This window comes from Mustela lutreola, chromosome 14 (genome assembly GCF_030435805.1).
Source record: "Mustela lutreola isolate mMusLut2 chromosome 14, mMusLut2.pri, whole genome shotgun sequence".
In the NCBI taxonomy this organism is placed as follows: domain Eukaryota; kingdom Metazoa; phylum Chordata; class Mammalia; order Carnivora; family Mustelidae; genus Mustela; species Mustela lutreola.
This window is the reverse complement of record NC_081303.1, coordinates 69,673,900-69,692,747: the sequence shown is the minus strand read 5'-3', so window position 1 is coordinate 69,692,747 and position 18,848 is coordinate 69,673,900. Positions and strand designations below refer to the sequence as shown.

Genomic DNA, 18,848 nt, shown 5'->3' with positions numbered 1-18,848 from the left:
GGCTGGAAGCCAACACTGCCATACATGCAAGTATGGCCTCAGGACCTCCATGTCAAGGATGAAGCATGAGCACCTCCACAACGGACTCCAGTCCATCAGGGTCTCGATCTTGAGACAGAGCAAGTGCAGGACCCAGTCCAAGTCCAGACCCACCTGCTCCAAATTTCAGAAAGAGCCTTCCTTTCCTGTGACCACAGGAAATAGGGGATGACTGTCCTCTTAGCGTCTATTAATGCGGTCTTTGCTTAGGTAGACTTCTAAGTTATCTGGGGGCTGTTCATTCCTAGGACATCCCCCAGGCCATTTTCTATCATTTGAATGTCAAAAGGGAAGGTGGACCCAATAGGTCAGTATGGCTGTGTGAGAAGCAGATGTCTCTTGCTTAAAAAATGTCCTCCGTCTTGACTTGTTTCCTCCTACTGAGGAAGGATCTCAAGATATTTCTGTACTTCTGATCTAGCAATCCTCCTCATCCACGTCCAGCCTACAGAGCACCTGGATGAGCTCTGGGGTCTGTAGATGATGGGGTCGTGGACTCAATGTGGTTACTAGTGAGAGGGGAGGTGTCTGCCAGTCAGTGAGCCTTCACGGGTAATGTGGCAACAAAAATGCCCAAGTTGTATTTAGAGTAAAACAAAACAAAACAAAACAAAACAAAAAACCCCAAAACCCAACATGCAGAACAATATGAAGAGTGTGCCTTTTTTACATAAAACAGACTCCTTTGTGTCTGTGAATGTATCTGTCCATCAGCACACACAGAGATGAATGTTAAACTATCAAGGGGAGTGGGGTGAGGGCTTTATTCTTTTGCTCTGTGTATTTCTGCTTTATTTGAATAGTGTACTGGGAGGAAGTATCCGTATATTAAACATTAACCTGAATGTCATTGGGTCTTAAAAATAACTCAAAAGTTTTAGATTAAAAAATTGTTTCAGAAGATTACGTTTTTAAATAAAATATAATTAGAGTGTTCCTTTCCTCTAGTTGGGAACTTAGTCAAGTGTCTGAGGTCTCTGTAACATTCAGGGCTAACTCACTGAAGTGCCATTCATTGAAAAAAAGCATATATTCCTCATTTTTTTGTGGACATTGGGGGGACTTTAATATAAGTAAAGTGTATTTTTGTAGGAGATTAATACCTTCTCTCGTTGGATCTTTCCCGAAATGCCATTTTACCAATGAGGCCGGGCAAAGTACCTCGCCCCAAAGACAGTGGTGGGAGGTTGATTACAGGTCTTTCTGGTTTAGGAGGCTGCTCGGGGGGACACTGGGATCTGTTTCACTTCTGATCAAGAGCGGGGTGGGAGAGGAAGCAGGGCTTTCTTGTTCAGGGGCTTTTTATAACTTTAGGAGTCATCCCCGAACAAGACACCCCTTTGGCTCTTTCCTCCTTTGCAAAATAGGGAGCTCAGCTGGGTGTCCTTCTGCGAACGTTCTGTGACCGGGGACTCTTGCTATCTTCCTCTCACTGAGTGCTTGCTTCCTCCCTGCAGTACGTCGGAAGCCTGGATGTGCCGAGGCCCAACAGCCGAGTGGAGATCGTGGCTGCCATGCGCCGGATCCGGGTGAGTGGCTGGAGAGGGGCTGTGAGGGGTCAGAGCCCCAGCATCTTCACTGTCAGCCCTGTAGATGGTGCTGGGGGCATCAGAGTGGACGGCTCCACCCACTGCAAACCCCAGATCCCTCTTCCTCTACCCTCCAGGGAAGCTGTTCTGAGCTGCGTGGTTGATCTTGATTTAAAGGCCAAGGTTAAGATGGATGTGATGGCGGGAGGGGTGCTCCCCCACCCCCCCATCTCCTGGCCTGTTGCTTCTGGAACCGAGATGCACATACCTTGAGGATATGTGGGGTCTCCTGGGGACTGAGCGAGAATGGCGAAGGACCTTTGTTTATTCAGATTTTAGGGAAAATGTTTGATAATTAGTTGTTAATTGGCTCAAAACATTTAAGAAGTGAAACGATTTATTGTGGTATAGAAGAAGGTCGACTTGAATTTTTAAGGACAAATTGTGGGATTTCAGCAGAATTTCCGTGGTCAGTTGCTTTAGGCTCTGAAAATGTGTACATTCTCTTCTGGAATTTTGGGGATCTTCTAGCAGCATCTGGTAAACATTCTGGACTGTTGTTTTTTGACTCTGGTGCACAAGAGCAGAGATTGAGCAAGAATTAAGTTGTCTTCTGAGCACAGTGAAGAAATTTGTCCATCTGCTCTGCATTGAAATAGAAGCTGCTTTAAAGTTGTACATTTCGAAGGGAGGATGGGGATTGATTGAGTGGAATTGTAGGACTTCTTGGAGAAAATGGGTGTTGGAGGTGATGGGATCAGTCATCTCGGATGCAGCCTGGTTTGGGCTCTTTGTCTCCAGAAGAATCTACTAGGTAAATAGAAAACCTATGGCAGATGTTGGGTGCGTCAGTTGGCTTCCTGCCAGTTTTACTTCCTGCCAATTCATCCCATCCACAGAAATCTCAGCTCAATGACAGCAATTTGGGGAAGAAAATTAGTATGTTTGCTCCTGTTTCTTTGAGTAGTTCATTAGCTTATTAAAATTACTTTTTTGGGGCACCTGGGTGTCTCAGTCGATGAGGCATCTGACTCTTGATCTCAACTCTGGTCTTGATCTCAGAGTCATGAGTTCAAGCTCGGTGTTGGGCTCCTCGCTGGGTGTGGAGCCTGCTTTACAAAATAGAAAAATTAGGGGGAGCGGGAGGGGGTAACAGGAGGAGGAGTATTAAGGTGGACACATGTTGTGATGAGTGTTGGGTGTTGTGTGTAGCTGATGAGTCATCAAACACTTCATCAAAAACTAATGTACTACACACAGTGGCTTACTGAACATAAAAAAAAGTTAAGTGATAATAATAATTAAATAAAAAGATCAAAATAACCTTTTCACTGCCTTGATCCTCCCAGTCCTTCAACATTTTTTTTTAAATTAAGTCGAATCTGTCAAAACTATGAAAAACAGCAGTGCCCTTTCTCATGGATGTGGGAGTGAGTTGCTTCAAGCCCTTTCACATGGGTTCACTCCACATTCACAACAAGCTGTGGTATTGGGGTCTTGTTACCCTCGTTTTTTAGGTTAAACTGAAGCTTGGAGGGGTGGTGAGGAGTCCCAGGGTCCGGGCAGTGGTGGGTGTGTGGCCTGAGTCAGTTCCCCCTTGGTCTCAAGAGGCCACGTGAGATCCTTCGTCCGTGTGGCGTCAGGCTTGCCATTCAGTACGTCCCCAGGCCTCTCCTCTTTTCTTCCTCGGCCTTCCCACTCAGGTAGGGAGTGCAGCGGCCTTGGCTAGGGGGTGCCGGGTGGGGCTTTCCCATGCTGGGGGTGCTCCTGCTCTCATCGGGCTTGGCACTGTTGCAGCCATCAGGCCAGGACCTGGGGCTGGCCATCCTTGGGGTTTCACCAAGAACGTCCCTCTTTCCTTCCTATTCAGCTAAGATGCAGGAAATATGTTGAAAAAATACCCTTTTCATAATTAGAGTCATATCTCTGTTAATATTAGCTGTCAGGAGTAATACTGTGTGTTAGGTGCTTCAGTTGGCCTTTTAGGATGGAAATAAATTTTTCTCTATTATTTGCCACTACTCTAGACAAGGTGAGGATGTTATCACGTGTTGTAGGTGAGGAAACAAGAGTTTTGGTGAGGCTCAATACGTGGTTCTAGGTCAAGTTGCCATCAGGAGGCGGAGCTGGGACTCGTACCCAGCATGGCGCTGCCTCCTCTGTGGCCTGGCTCTTGGACATGGGTTTGGGTGATGGTGCGCCCAGTTGGTGAACCAAAGGGTTGGGCTGTGGGACTTCCCTAGTGAGGGAGTCCATGGCAGAAACACCATTTCGTAGAAGGAACAGAGTGTACTTGTGTAGAAAACCTCTTCCCAAAGCTGGGGTGTCCGCTAGAACTGGTCACGCCCTGGGAGCTGGGGACCCGCAGGGCTGGAGTGGCCCTGTCTCCTCTGCCCCATCATCTGTTAGCCCGCGTGGCCGTGTGCCAGGAGCTCCCGTTGCTGTGACCTGCTTCCAGTGCTTAATGAGTGAGCGGCTCATTCAGTTAGAGGGAGAACTACATTGGCCAGAAAGCTGCTCAGTCTGGCTGGCCGGGCCCTTGTGTAGACAGAACGCTGCAGCAGCAAGCACTCTGGGTGTGTGTTTTACCCCAGAACCCCCAATTCACTGCTCGGTCCAGGCTGCTGTTTTCTCTGCCTCTCTCCCTTTCAAAAGAGCTGTTTTGGCTGTAATTACAGTCATCGAGAACCAAGGCCTGGGATTTCTGTGTAAAGGACTGTTCCTGACTTTCTTTGTCTGTGGAATGGTGCCAAGCCAGCGCTGGGCAGGACACTTCGGGGTTTAGGTGGCTGAACGCTCATGCGGATTCGAAGACGCAGGCCTCCTACGGCAGAGGGCTAGTCCTCCAAGAAGCCGCCGTGAAAGGGATCGTGGCGTCTTACATCTGGGGGCCTTGCCAAGCCTTTTATATGCCCCTCTCCCTGATCAGGGAGCTCTGCACGGGACAGGGGATGGGGCAGTACAGGTAGAGAGAAGCCCATGGAAGGGGAAGTGACTGGCCTGAGGGGGGCCGTGTTCGGCCTCAGGCCTGGGGCTGCAGCAGGTGTACGGGCCCCTCCTCCTTCCTCAGTTCCCCACTGCGGGGCCGACTGCACTGAATATGTGTTCTTCTTCTTCTTCTCTCCCCCACCCCCATTTCTCATTTGTTCTCTGACTGTATAGATTTTCTTTTAAAATTCTTGGTACCTCTTCTGGATGTCTTTTTTTTTTTCCTCCTTTTGTAATGTGCTTTCAAGATTTTTAAACTGATGTTTAAACCATTTTTAAATGTAGAGTTCGGTAGTGTCATTCCCATCATTCCACGGATCTTTCCAAAACTTCTTCCTTTTGTAAAACAAACTCTGTATGAAACCCCAGTTCCTTTCCCTCTTCCCCCAGCCCTTGGCAACCACCTTTATACTCTGGTCTCTCTGATTTTGGCTGCTTAGATACCTCATAAATGGAATTCTACTGTATTTGTCATTTTGTGACTGGCTTGATTCATTTCGCATAATATCCTGGAGGTTCCTCTGTGCTGTGGCATGTGACAGGATTTCCTTCCTTTATGAGACTGTGTAGTAGTCAATTGTACGTGTATAATTAACGCATTTTCTTTATTCGTCCTTTTGTTGATGGGCACTTGCGTCTCTTCTCCCTTTTGGCTGTTGCGAATACACGCAGCGTATTCACGAATACACGCTGAGCACGAACGTGCAAATATCTTTGAGATCCTGCTTCGAATTCTTTTGGGTCTATACCCAGATGCGGGAGGGCCGCATCGTATGGCAATTCTATTTTTAATGCTTCATATTATCTTCCATAATGGTTGTATTGTTTAAAATTCCCACCCATGGTACACCAGGGTTTCAAGATTTTTCTTTTTTTTTTTGAATAATGTGTGCCTTCTTGGTGCTGGATCTTTAAATAGATGGGTTTCCTTTTCTGGAAGGGGTATGTCGGGGTGGAAACCACTAAGCCGGGGCGGGGGGGGGGGGGTCTCTGGGCGGGGAGGAGGGAGGCGTCAGGAGGCAGAGCAAGCACTCGCGGTGGGTTACCCGACTGCCTCCTGTCATAGAGCCTTCCTGGCTGAACTTGCCCATGCCAGGGCCCAGGGGTTCCTTGTACTGCACTTCCGAGGACTGGGCTTGAGGTTCTGAATGGCTGTAACTTCAGGGTGATGCCGTCCTGGATATGGGGTGGCATGTATGTGGGGGACTCGTCAGGACTGAGCCGAGTAGACTGCTTGCTGTCCACCAGCGGGACGAACGTGCGTCAGCTCGTTCCTCCGTCCTGCAGGTATTTCCTGAGCACCGTACGCTTCATCAGAGTCCGAATCTTCCTCTGGTGCTGGCATTTGGCCATGGACGAGATAAGCACACGAAGAACTAAGTTAGTAGGCGAGGGGCAAGAGGTTAGGAAGTGTGGAGATCTAGCTAGCTGGAGATCTAGCCCAGTCTGGGGAGACAGGGCAGCCGTGTGGGCTCCCAAGATAGAACCCGGGATTAGCAGCCGCTGCAGCCGGATGACACCCCCCTTGACCCTGCCCAGCTGAGGATGTCACGGCTCAGGGAGGACTTGCAGTCTTGAGGGAGCACGTCCCCCACAGCCCGCTCCGGGCCCCAAGTGCCTCACTTCCTGCCTGACCATCACTGCAGACTCTGGGAGTTTTTCCTGAGTGACTTTGAACAGAGTTCTTTAAATCTGGTCTGTCCTGCACTTAAGGGCCACGGAATCCTGGCACATGCTTCATTGTTTGGTGGGGATTGGGATTGCGGCTTCTCCGTCTGTCCATTGGGTGTTCCCAAGGGGACAGTGAGGCCCACACAGGAGGAGGACCCAGGTCTTCGGACTCCCAGTACCTCCCACTGCTGTAGAGTGAGGCCTGGGGGAGGTCACTGTGCAGTTTTTGCTTTTTTGTTTTCTTCATACCGCTTCTGGGAGTTTCCACTGACGGGGAGTGAGGGTGAATTCTGGTTTGCTCGGGGGATCCTTCTGCGTTGGAAGGATCTGCAGTCACAGGTAGCTGTGGTTTTGGGGTCTCTCACCGCCTTCTATGTTTGCTCATTCAGGATGTGCCCCTTTGCTCAAGGCCATGGGGACCCTGGTCTGTTCCCTCTGTGGTCTGTCCTCTCCGTGGTCTTACTCAAGCTTCAGCTTCTCTCCTATTCTGTCTGCTGTTGCTGTAACCAGTCATCACAGACTTGTTTAGAACCACACGGAGTCATTAGCCAATGGTCCTGGAGGTCATTGTGCGGGACAGTCTTCACGTCTTGTGATTCTTAATCACAGCTGCAGTGTCCTTTTTGCCACATGCAGTAATAGTCCCAGGTTCCGGGAGTTAGCGCTGGACATCACTGGGGGCCTGTTCCACCAACCCCACGTGCCTTGCCTGTAGCCTACAAAAAAGAAGCAAGGGAGGAGCCCAGACCCAACCCAGGCAGCCTTCTGATTCCCGCCCTGATCCTTTCCCTCACCCGTCCAGTCCCATGTTCTCCTCTGATCCCTGGAACCATCTGGGCAAGAGGGAAGTTTATACTCTCCAGAAGCAAGCACAGGCTGATTGTCCTGCTTTTTGTCTACCAACGATCCCGGTGTCTGAGCAGGTGCCATCTGGAAGACGAAGAGGAGAGGGGAGGGGTCTACGGGCCCCCCTCCCCGACTTTGCAGGCAAAGTGGAGAGAAGTTCTGTGTGAGCCCAGGGCTGGTTTGGTTCCAACTGGGGCTGCTTGGTTGCAGGTTTCTGGTGGAAGGGGAAGGTGGATCCAGCCTGCTGGCCTTGCCTCACGGTACCTGCGTGTGTAGAGGGGAATGCAGCAGGCAGATATTTGCTATGATTTGAATGCCTTTTGTTCCCAACATGATCACCAGCCAGTCCCTGTCCCTGCACTTTTTGGTTTCCCTGGGAAAGCAGCGCTGTGCAGTTAGAGCCCTCAGTGAGGACTAATAAGAGTTGGGTTCTGAGTCTTCTTGTTGGAAGGTGTAACCATTCAGTTCATCTCTGCTTCCTGGTTTGTAAAAGGGAGAGGATCATACTTCTTGTCTCCTGGTGCTGTTGTCAAATCTGGGATGATGCCTGAAAAGATACTTTGTAAGCCGCAAAGGGGTATTTATATTCATCTGTATCATTTCTGTACCTTCTTTTGGGTTTCAAAGCATTGTGCAAACACAGATCAAAACCCGAGAGACACCACCCTGCTTCATGGAAGTCCTTTTAATGGCTAGCGTCTTCTTGTAGATTTCAGTGCAAACCTCGCTTCCTCAGGGAGGCTTCTCCAGCCCCCACAGGTCATTTTGTCCCTTCCTGCGTTCTTGGGCACCTCACCCCTCCCTTTGCTGCACTCAAGTGACTTTGCAGGCTGTCCGTATGACAGCCTGTGCTCAGTGGACTTTTGCTGAGTGACTGAGAAAATTAATCTTCATTGATGACCACGTGAGCATCCAGCAGTGAAACCCAGTGAGATTTCGCTGAGGGGGTGCCGGGAAGGAGGAATGCTCTGGGCTACAGTGTGTGGAGAACCAGGCTGGGCTTGAGCTGGGTACCTGCTGTTCTGTTACTTCCTCACCTTTGGAACCTTTTGTAGCTTCTAGAAGGGGAGCCTTCTAGAAGGGGAGAAGGGGAGAAGCATCTTGCTGGAGCTTTGGTGTGGGAGAGGGGACAGACAGCTGTCCTTGTGGCCAAAGACTGGATTTCTGGCTGTGAAAAGACCAGGGGACAGGTCCCTGCTGTAGAAACATGGCATAGTCTCCCGGAAGCTAGAGCAGCCTGGACCTGAAGCTGTGTGTGTGCTTGTGTCCAGAGGTGCTCAGAGGTGGTTGGTCTTTCTTTGTGGCTCCTCTGGCTGTGGGCTGAATTAAACCTCTGGTCATGCTGCAAACACCTTTCACAGGTGTCCAGGATAGGAGCATAGATTTCCATCTAGTGGTGACCTGATTTCTCAGATGTGGCTGCTCAGGAGTGCTGTGGCTCCGTGGTCTTGAACAGAATGGGCTGGTGCCCAGGAAGTGGCCAAGCCCACCCCCTCCCACAGGCCCCTTCTGGTATTACTGACTCTTCCAGAACTTTTTCTCAAGGGATAACAACCCCAGCATGAATCGGCCCGGGGTGCTGCTGTTTTGGGAGAACATCTGGGTCCTGGGCGGGCTGGCGGGCTGTGTGGGGCAGCCCCAGCCCTTGTGAGAGCCTCCTGTCCCTGCCGCCTTTCCTTCCCCACCGCCAGTCAGCCACAGCACCCCATCCCCCCACGTGTAACCCTCTCCCTGTGTGGGTTCCTGCAGCATCACATGTTCCATGGTCGGTAATTTTTCTCCTTCTCAAGTTCAAGGCTGACTCGTCTACCTTGGAACAGCTTAGGTGGCAACGCAGACCCTCTCTCGTTACCTTGGTATGGCCCTGTTATTCCCCACCGGCTTCCATAACCCGTGACTGCTAATGTATGGGGCTTAACACAACTTTGGTTCAGTGTCTTAAAGATCAGGAGGTCAAAAATTTTGACCTGGGGCTCAAGTCAAGGGGTTGACATGGTGGTTTTCCTTCTTGAGGCCCCAGGAGAGAATCTGTGCCCTTGCTTTTCCAGCTTTTAGAGGCTGCCTGAATTCCTGGGCCCTGGACCCCTTCCATCTCCCTGGCCAGCAGTCCTGGCCTTTGACCTCTTCTCCGACCCTCCTGCCTTCCTCCTTCCCTCACCAGGACCCTTGTCAGTACCCAGGCCTCTCCATCGTGTGCTTCCCTGACCATCCAGGTTAGTCTCCCCGACTCAGAGCCTGTGATTGAAAGACCGGGCAGAGCCCCCTTTGCCGTGCAAGGGTAATACACTCACAGGGTTTGGAGGTCAGGTTGGGGACCTCATGGGGTGGGGGTGTCCCTGTTCTGACTCCCAGCATAGGATTAGAGTGTTAGACTTGTAGCAGGGTTGGAAGAGTTCAACCCCTTGTCTGAGGTGCTCTAGTGGGGGCCAGACACCATCTGCTCAAATCCTGTCCTACTGTTTGCCGCCTGAATGATGGCGCAAGTTTCTTACCCCATTGGCCTTGGTTAATCACCAGTAAAACTGGGATGTCGTGTTGGCAGATGCATCTCATGGGTATATCTATGGCTGCAACGCACTGAGCAAAGCCTGTCGCACGAGGGTTGTACTCCATAAACCATAGTTCTTTCCCCTCCTTTTCTTTTTTTAAAGGTTTATTTATTTTAGAGTGGTTGGGGGGAGGTGCAGTGGGGGAGTGAGGCGGGGGGGCGGGGGAGAGAATCTCAAGTAGACTCCCGGTGGAGCACAGAGCCCATGCGGGGCTTGATCCCAGGACCCTGAGATCACAACTTGAGCCAAAATCAAGGGTCAGATGCTCAACCGACTGTGCCATCCGCTCGCCCCTTCCCCTCCGTCCTAACTAGTATGTATTGGGCAGGGACACTGGGGAGCTGGCATGGGGTCAAGTTTCGCTTTGGGAGTCAGTTACTTTTTTTCCTTCGTCTGTAGATGAAGGCTTCTCAGAAGGGTTTCCATGGCACTCTTGGAATCTATAAGTGTGCTTTCAAGGGTCGGAGAATCATCTGGAAGAATTTTAAAAATTTGGTGTTTCCATTTGATCCTAGTGAAGTCACCCAAGCGTGTTCCAGGCTGTCTGAGGGCCACGCCCTGCCCCCGGCAGTGAGCAGATTCACTGTCTGCAGGGGTGTTTGTCTGCCGGAGCCGGCCCCACGTCTTCCTCTGTGATTGTCAAGCACCACGGAGAAAAAAAAGTTCATCCTCCGTCTGTAACGGATGGCCATGAGAGCAGGGACAGATGACTGAACTGGGCAGCAGTCTGGACAGCGGGCAGGGGCAGAAAGTGGGCTTGGTGGGTGGAGCTTGGGGCTGAGGGCCAGGCACAGCACAGCTGTTCTCCCTGGGTGCTGGTGGAGCTGTTCGCTGCTGCGGGGACGGGACCTTTCTGGTTAATTCCAGCAGCTCCTCTGACGGGCTGGTCCCTGGACCATCCCAGTGGTCACGATGCGGAGTATCACCCTGAGTGTGCGTGCACCAAAGTTAAGAGAACCCTGGGGCCAGGTGGTCAGTACTAGGGTTTCAGTGAAATAACAAGGTCTTCTCTGACACAAACAGCTTTCCTTTGAATTTATTTAGGGGTACACTTTGTGTTTAATTTAGAAATTTGTATCAGACCTGGATGCATGAGTACGTACTATCTTGTTTTAGGCCATACGTGTGAAATCATGTTGCAACAAACTTGATTTGTCGAGGCTTGTTTTGGTAGTGACTTGATGGGTACTTAATTCCCATACCCTACAACTCACCTGTTTCAGGGACGTAATTCATTGGTGTTTAGTCTGTTTCTAGTGTTGGGCAACCATTACCCCAGTCAGGTTTAGAGCATTTTCATCACCCCCAAAAGAAATTATGCCCCTTAGCCAGCATTTCTCAGTCTCTCCCCTGAGGCCCCCAGCTCTAGACAACCACTAATCTAATTTCTGTCTTTATGGATCTCTCTGTTCTGGACACTTCCTAGAAATGGCCTCCTACGGCACATGGCCTTTTATTCTGGCTTCTTTGATTTCATATCATGTTTACAAGCTTCATTTATGTTGTGGCATGGATCAGCATTTCATTTCTTTTTATTCCCAAATAATATTCCTTAGTATGGATGTAGCAAAAATCATGTACTCATTCAAACACTGAATGTTTGCGAGAACATTTCTTGCTTTCTCTAAAGGGGGGGGGGGCGGACTTTATTGAACTTCAGAGAACACTTGGTGTGGCTTGAGCAGCGTGTGATGGCTTGGTTACAGCTGTCTTCTCAGCCGGAGGAAGAACAAATCATTGCTTTCTTAGGGGAACTGTGGTGATGCACTCTCATCAATATGAAGAATGGTGTGCTGAGAGCAGAACCTAATATTTTTCCTGTATTCATTAAAAAAAAATGTATTGACTCCTTTTATGAGTCAGTATTCTTTTAGGTGCTGAGGACACAGCAGTCTACAAAACAAAGCCCTTGTCTGCCTGGAGTTTCATTCTGCTGGTTGAAATTGGAGGTAGGGGAGGAGGCCATTTACATAGTGTATCACATGTGAATTCTCTGTAGGAAGACAGAGCAGAAAATAGAATAGATAGTGCCAGAGGAGAGGGGGTGGGTGCTACTTTATATGGAGTTTTGGAGGCCTTTGAATTGCAAGAGATGTGAATATGGAAGGGAGGGAGGATCATGTGACTGTCTGGAGGAAGATACCCAAACCTGCAGAGGGGCAGTAAGTGCAAAGGCCCTGGGGCAGGAATGGGCTTTGCAGGTTCAAGGAATAGCAAGAAGGTCAGTGTGACCAGAGACTCAAGGGTCCCAAGTAGGGACAGTAGATCACACCTCATGAGAATCTGGTTCACTTAGTACCTACTAAAGTCCTGCCCACACTTGAGGAAATGCATTTATGTGTCCCCTGAATCTACACTGGACTGGAAAATCATTCTGTATGAGAAGCTTTGGTTCTGCTCCTAAGGCGAGCGATTCGGAAATGAGTTTAAAACTGGAGCAGGACTGCTAAATACATTCCCCATCAGCAGAGGAGTTAGGAAGAATCAGTTATCATCAAAGCCAAATGCCCTTTTGCTTTGAAAGAAGCTGTCTTGATTACAGCTGTTTGTGCTCAAGAGTAAGAAATAATTTAATTGTGTTTCCACAGGAGCATTTGAATATTGCCCAGCCCAGCCCCCAGATTCTTGCATGGCCCGCTTAGTACCCGAAGTGGCGGTGTTTCTCCGTCACACCAGAGGTTGGGAAGAACCCCACTTCATTGCTGTGACACTAGCCAGTCTTTGGGGACCCATTTGTTCAGGTTTCTGCCATTAGTAGCTGAGCAGCCACTCCTGATTTTGAGGACTTCTGTGGATTTTTAAGTATCTGTAATCCTCATCATGTTAACCATTTGTAAGTGTACAACTCAGTGGCATTAAATATGTTCCTAATTCTCAGGACGCCTGGGTGGCTAAGCATCTGCTTAGATCATGATCCCAGGGTCCTGGGATCGAGTCCCGCATCAGACTCCTTGCCCAGCGAGGAGCCTGCTTCTCCCTCTGCCTGCCGCTCCCTCTGTTTGTGTTCACTCTCTCTGACAAATAAATAAAATCTTAAAGATATTCACAGTTCTGTGCCCATCACACTCTATATCCAAAACCTTCTCATGGTCCCCACCGTGAGCCCTGTGCCCACTAAACAATAATCACCTCTTTTCCCTTGGACCCTGGTAGCCTCTATTCTGCCTGCTGTCTCTACGATTTTGCCTTTCCCAGAATCCTCCTCTAAGCAGAATCTCCTACAACATTTGCCTTTCTCTGACGTATTTCACTAAGTACGCTGTTTTCAGGAACCATCCGTAGTGTAACGTAAGTCCAATTTCGGCCCTTTCAATTGAGTAGCACGCTGTTGTGTGATGTCTTGCACTCAGCACATCACACAGACTGTAGTGTGTGGCTGTTTCCTCTTTGGATCCTGAGCCATGTGCTCAAGGACGGGGATGTGCAGCTCGGTTCACTGAGGACCTGAGCTGCTTGTGGGGGGACCCCTCAGACCCCTGTGGAGTGGCCCGATCTGTTCCTTAGGCGTACTTCCTAGTTAAGTCCATGTTCATGTCCATTGTCCTCTAATTTAAGTCTCCAGGAGCCCCATAAAAAGCAAGTCTTACCCTTGCTTTACAGATAAAGGTCCCGAGAAGGGAAGTAACTCACTCAAACTAATGACACCACTGTTGTCCTTATCAGTAATGACCAAATTTGGATAAAGACTGTGCTGTGTGCTGTGTCACGGTGTCGGGCTCTAGCAAAGAGCTTCGTGAGTGTCACGTGACTTGGTCCTCTCGGCAGCCACACGCATAGGCATGGTCATGGTCCCATTTTACAGATGAGGAAACCAAGGCCCAGAGAGGCTCACTCGCTTGTCCTGAGTCACAGGGCTGGGAAGGGGGGAATCTGGGATTCTGTCCAGAGCTTGGATGTGGTTTGGCTGTGTTGTCAGAACCAGCATGAGTCTGCAGCCCACTTACTCCGGGCTCAGATGTCCTCCAAGGACGTGCTGATGGGCCCCGTGTTTCCAAACGTCGGTCCGGGCCACGTCCTCTGTGTCCCTGATGGTGCCTTTCTTCAGCCTGGGAACTCTGCCAGACAGTGTACAGCACTGGCTGTAAATAAGGCCATATTTGATTTTTATAAACTTCTCTTTAGAGTTTGAGACCCATACGTCCTGACTGACACCCCCGCTTGGGTGTCCCAGAGGCACCTTCATTTCAGTATGTCAGAAATGGAATTCGTCATTCCCACAGTCTCTTCTCTTTGCTGTGAACCCTCTCCCCTGAGTCTGTTTTTCTCCTCACATTTGCTTATCTCCCTGCAAGCATCTTATCGGTGCAGGAATGGAAGCCAGAAACCTCAGGGTCACCTTACTGACCCCGCATCAGTCACCCCTACTGATGGGGCCTCTCAAATACTGCTCAAATGCGTGTCTCCTGTGAACCCCTACCCAGGGAGGAGGGCCCTATCCTGTCACCGCACACCCCGTCGCAGGAACCCCTGCACGGTGGTCGTGCCCTTGGCTGAACCGCACTCTCCCCATCTTCTGCACGGCGGCCCAGCTCCTCTGTCTGAAGACGGGTCTGCAGGTGGGTCTGCAAGAATTGTCCTGCTCAGAACTGTTTGGCGATGGTTCATCACCTGTGGGCTGGAGTCTGAAGTCTGTGCGAGACACATGGGGTTCTTTGGGGACCCTCAGGCCACAGTGGGGTCCTGTTGAGGCCCCCCTCTGCTCTGCTCTTTACCGCTGTCTGGGAAGCGTCCCTTTATCCACAGGGTGGGGGTCTGTCCCACAGGGACTCTGCTGAGCTTCTGCTTATCTTCCACACAGCCGCAGAGCATTTGTCCCTTCTGGGAGCTCTCCTTCTACAGAGACCTCGGTCTCTGCATTTGCTGTAATGTATTTCTCTCCCCGAGGGCATTGACTGTGGTCAGCCTCCCTCGAGCCAAGGGGCGAATCTCTCAATGGCTCTTTCTTCTTTGGGAAAACAGGAGCAGTGTCGCCCCTGTGGGAAAGAAAGGCAGGGACAGGTGTCTGGTCCGTAGCACTGCCCGGCCTGGGATGGGTGATGTAGTCGTTGTGGGAGTCTCCTGTCCTTCCCCGCTGGGGATACGACTGGACAGGAGCCTTGCCTCCACCCCCCGCTACCATCTGTTGGAATGTTTCCTTCTGAGTTGTTCGGGATTTGGAGGCAGGAGCCTTTGGAAGCAGGAGCCCTTGGCGGGTTTCCTGCTTCATGGGGAAGTTAATTTTTCTTAGGGGACTTACGGGAAGTTAATTTTTCTAAACCTCAGGCTTCCCCTTATAAAATAAGGGGCATCTCTGCAAGGTCACCTCGTAGCTCTTCCCTGCAGCTTCGAGGACCCGTGATGTGGAAGGTTTTGTAAACCGTCAGGTGCGCACACAGGTGGGTTGTCAGACCCAGAAGGCAGCGAGACCAGCGCACGGGCTCCAGGCCAGTACGGTCTCCCACCGGTGTGGAATCTGGTGCTTCCCTCGCCAGGTCTGGGTGAAAAAGTTGCCATGTCTGCCTATTCTGTATGGCCCCCACTCCCCTGGCCTTTCGGTTGGTGTGAAAAATAGCGGGACAGCTGCCACTCCCGTCCCTGTGCTCCTGCTGCCCTGTCCTCGGGGTCCGAGGAGAGGCGTCTCCCCACGTGGCCGTTGGCTGCAGGAATGACAGACCCCTTCCCCACAGTGAACTCAGTCCTGCTAACCAGCAGGAATCCCCCTTGTTAGTGTGATATTAGCAGTTTCCCCACCTGCTAACCCTCTCGAGGAGATCTGGCATTCCTGCTCGCTGCTGTTAATGGTCCCCTCACCACAGGGCTTGCGCAGTCGCTGGTGTGCACATCCTGCCTTCCTTCGGCAAAGTGGATCTTTGTTTATCCTGGCCCAGGAAGAGCTGGGAGAGAAGGCATTTTGAATAGTTTGGGGTGTCTGTTCGTTGCTAATATTTTAAAACTTGATGTGGTGCCTCTTTCATTCTTTTTTTTTTTTCCTAAGATTTATGTATTTTGAAGAGAGCATATGCACACACAAGCAGGGGGAGGGGCAGAGGGAGAAGGAGAGAGAGAATCTCCAGCAGACTCCACGCTGAGCACGGAGCCTGACGCAGGGCTCAACCTCACGGCCCTGAGATCACGACCTGAGCCGAAACCAAGAGTCGATGCTTACCCAGTGGAGCCACCCAGGCGCTCCCTTAATTCTTTTGGGTTAGGAGTCGAAAGCCACTTCACGGGAAAGCCAAGAAAGAACAGGGAGGGAATGGTTTCATTTCTTATAGGTACATGGGGGCACCCCCAACATCAGACATGTAGCAGCGAGAGTCTAGCTCAGATATACCAATGACAGCAAGTCGATCCTTGCTGTTCAGTAACAGGTGCTGTTCCGAGCCCTTGGCCTGGGTGCCTCTTTATAGAGGAGCTTCAGTCACTCGGCCAAGGTCACACAGTCAGTCAGTGACCAGAAGTCTGGCTCTAGTACCTGCACTCCTCACTGCCACGCTGCTGCTCTAAGGCGGACCGACATTCCCACTTGGTTTCCCCCATTCTGGATCATCTGTAGGTGGACATCGTGTGTTAGTACAGAGTGTGGCCTTGACCTCTCCACCTGGCCTCTCCCTGCGCAGAGTCGGCGGCAGTCTTCGTTTGCTGCATCCTGCAGATGCTGGACCCATCCCGCCTCTGCTTCCGGGGAGCTGCTGGTTGAGCCGGTTTGCTCAGGTAGGGCTTCCAGACCAACCTGTTCTCCCCTGGTCTTCGCCATCCGCTGGCTCTGCTGCAGAAACAGCTGATAAACAGAACCAGGCCGCTGAGAGGGAGAGTGGGACAGCAGGGTCCCCGTGGAGGTCGCCTGCTTGCTGGGAAGAGCCGAGGCCTAGAAATCCATGTGCAGTTGATGGGGGAGCTGTTGGCCTGATGAGGCTTGTGGGCACACAGGTCGGTTGGTCTCTCCCTCCCTCCCAAAAGGGCATGGGATGCTGACCAGCAGGACACCAGGTGCTGCTAACAGCTGAGGCCCTCCTCGGATGGGTACCGGGCAGCCCTCTGCCTTCCCTCAGTGCCGACCCTGCTGCTCAGGGGCTCTGGCTGGACCCTTCTCCCGGCACCTGCTGTCTTCGCCCAGGCCCGCCCCACTCCGCGCCCTTCTTCAAGCCTGGTTAGATGTCGATGTTGGCTTGTTCATGTGGTCTTCATTTAGCAGGGATAACACTTAAATAAGAGTTTGGCTGCTTTTAAACTAAACAACTATACCTGCCAAGGGGCCAGTGCGGAGTCAGTAGCCAGATCGTTTAATGAAAGACATGGTATTGATTTACGACTTTCACTTTAATCCATTCCCAGACACCTCCACACTTAATTGTACGGCCAGGCATGCAGGCTGCTCCTTTGAGAATCCTGTGTCCTGCCTGCAGAGAGGGGAGTTTCTCCTGAGTGTGCCTGTGACAGGTGTGTCCGGCCTCCTGGAGGAGGCTGTGTTGGCAGAGCTGACGGGTTCCTCCTCCCCCTGCTCACAGCTTCTCGACCAGCTTCTGTCATGCCTCTGCTCAAACACTGTCCATGGCTCCCTATTACCTGTGAACAGAACACGGAGTTCTCAGCTGGTGGGCAGGGGCCTCCCAGGCTGGCTCCACTGTGCCTGTCGAAACTTCTTTCCCGTTGTTGTCCGGCTGTGGCCATGCAGACTTTCTAACTTGGTGTTGAGTGTGTGGTGTCCAGTTTCTCCTGCTTGTCCTCTTCTTCCTTTCTCTGGGATTCTCTCCCTTTGCTGCCCGCCCGCTGTCACCACTTCAAGGCCCACTCCAAATGGAAATCTTGGCTAAAAAATTGTGATTTCTCTGAGCTGGGGTTCAGCTCTGCTCTGGTCTCTTGCTCCTCAGGTACATTTTAGCCTGCTTTGTTTTACAGTTGTTGTTCTTATTAAATGGGGACTCCGTGAGAGCAGTGACGCTGTTGGTCACGTGTGTCCCTGGCAGCGGCGAGTCTGAGCCTGGGGGAGTAGCCCTGAGTCTCCCAAGTGCGCCCTCCATGCCCTTGTAAATACTGTACATATCCAGCCCGGTCGTCCTCACGAGAGCTTTCAGAGATCGGAGCTGTGTTTAGTCCTGCTCTTGAACCTCAGTGTTAGGGGGCCGGGTCAGGGGCCATCTGAGGAACCCTGCAGGGGTGGAGACTGAGGGTTGATGGTCTGATACTCAGGCCGCCAGCTGCTTCACCTGCCATCGGGCCATCAGGGACCCCTTCTCTAAACACGCGGTGAGCTTACCCCTGCTCAGTGGCGGTCTGCTTTATTTAAGCTTTTTAAAAACGTCACCAGGTTTGCAGAATTATGGCAAAGAAAGTACAAGGAGTTCCTGTATCTCTCCCTCCCCCACCGCTTCCCTCAGTTTCTCCAGTGACTGGTGTGTGTGGCATGTTCGTAACCATGAATGAACCAATAGCGATCCACGATGATGAACTAAAGTCCCTACTTCATGGGGCTTCTGTAGCTTTTCCTAATGTCCCTTTTCCAGGGTCTGGTCTGAGATACCCCATTATATTAAGTCATCGTGTCTCTCGAGGCTCCTCTTGGTGGGGACAGTTCTCAGCTTGCCCTTGCGTCGGTGACTTCCACAGGCTTGAGGGGTTCTTCTCCAGCATATAGTTTAGAATGCCCCTCAGTTGGGATTTGTCTGGCTTTTTGTCACGAGTGGAGGGATGTGTTTGGGGAAGAACAGAGAGACGATGTGCCCTTCCCACCCATTCTGCCCGTGTGGCTTATCCCTGTTGGTGTTAACCTTGCTCCCAGGACTCGAGGTAGTGTGTGTGAAGTGACGACTCTTCTTTCTCACTTTCCGTGCTGTCGTCTCTGGGAGAAAGTCCCTGTGTCACTCACAGAGTGGGGAGGCAGGTTCTACTCCCTGAGTATCTCCATAAGTTGGATGGAATTCTGCATCGAGATTTGTCTCTTCTCGCCACTCACTTCAGGAATTTTTTTACATCAGTGTGGACTCGTTCACGCTCCTTTCATACTTCGGGCTCTAACTGCTGTTCTATTTGGTTCTTCTGTTCCTGCTTTGGCCACTGAGAGCTCATTTGCGTGGTTCCTACATCCCTTTGATAGAACCCCATCAGTGTGGAGGCTTGTTTTGTCCTTTTTTTTTTTTTTTTTTTTTAAGTTTTCTGGCTCTACAAGATGCTCCAGGCTCATAGTGTAGATTTCCTGACGAGTTCCGGGGTCCCCTATTTTTGTAGGGAGCCCTCATTCCTTTCACCA

General features: G+C 51.0%; 1 protein-coding gene across 4 annotated transcripts in view; it reads left to right on the top strand.

Annotated features, from left to right (window-relative positions):
* Positions 1-18,848, top strand: part of NOS1AP (nitric oxide synthase 1 adaptor protein) — a 263,224-nt gene that overhangs the window by 71,312 nt on the left and 173,064 nt on the right. For all 4 annotated transcript variants that reach the window (XM_059146119.1, XM_059146120.1, XM_059146121.1 and 1 more), the window contains one exon: positions 1,497-1,568. In XM_059146119.1, coding sequence (XP_059002102.1) covers positions 1,497-1,568 — 72 coding nt within the window. The remainder of the gene's footprint in view (positions 1-1,496; positions 1,569-18,848) is intronic.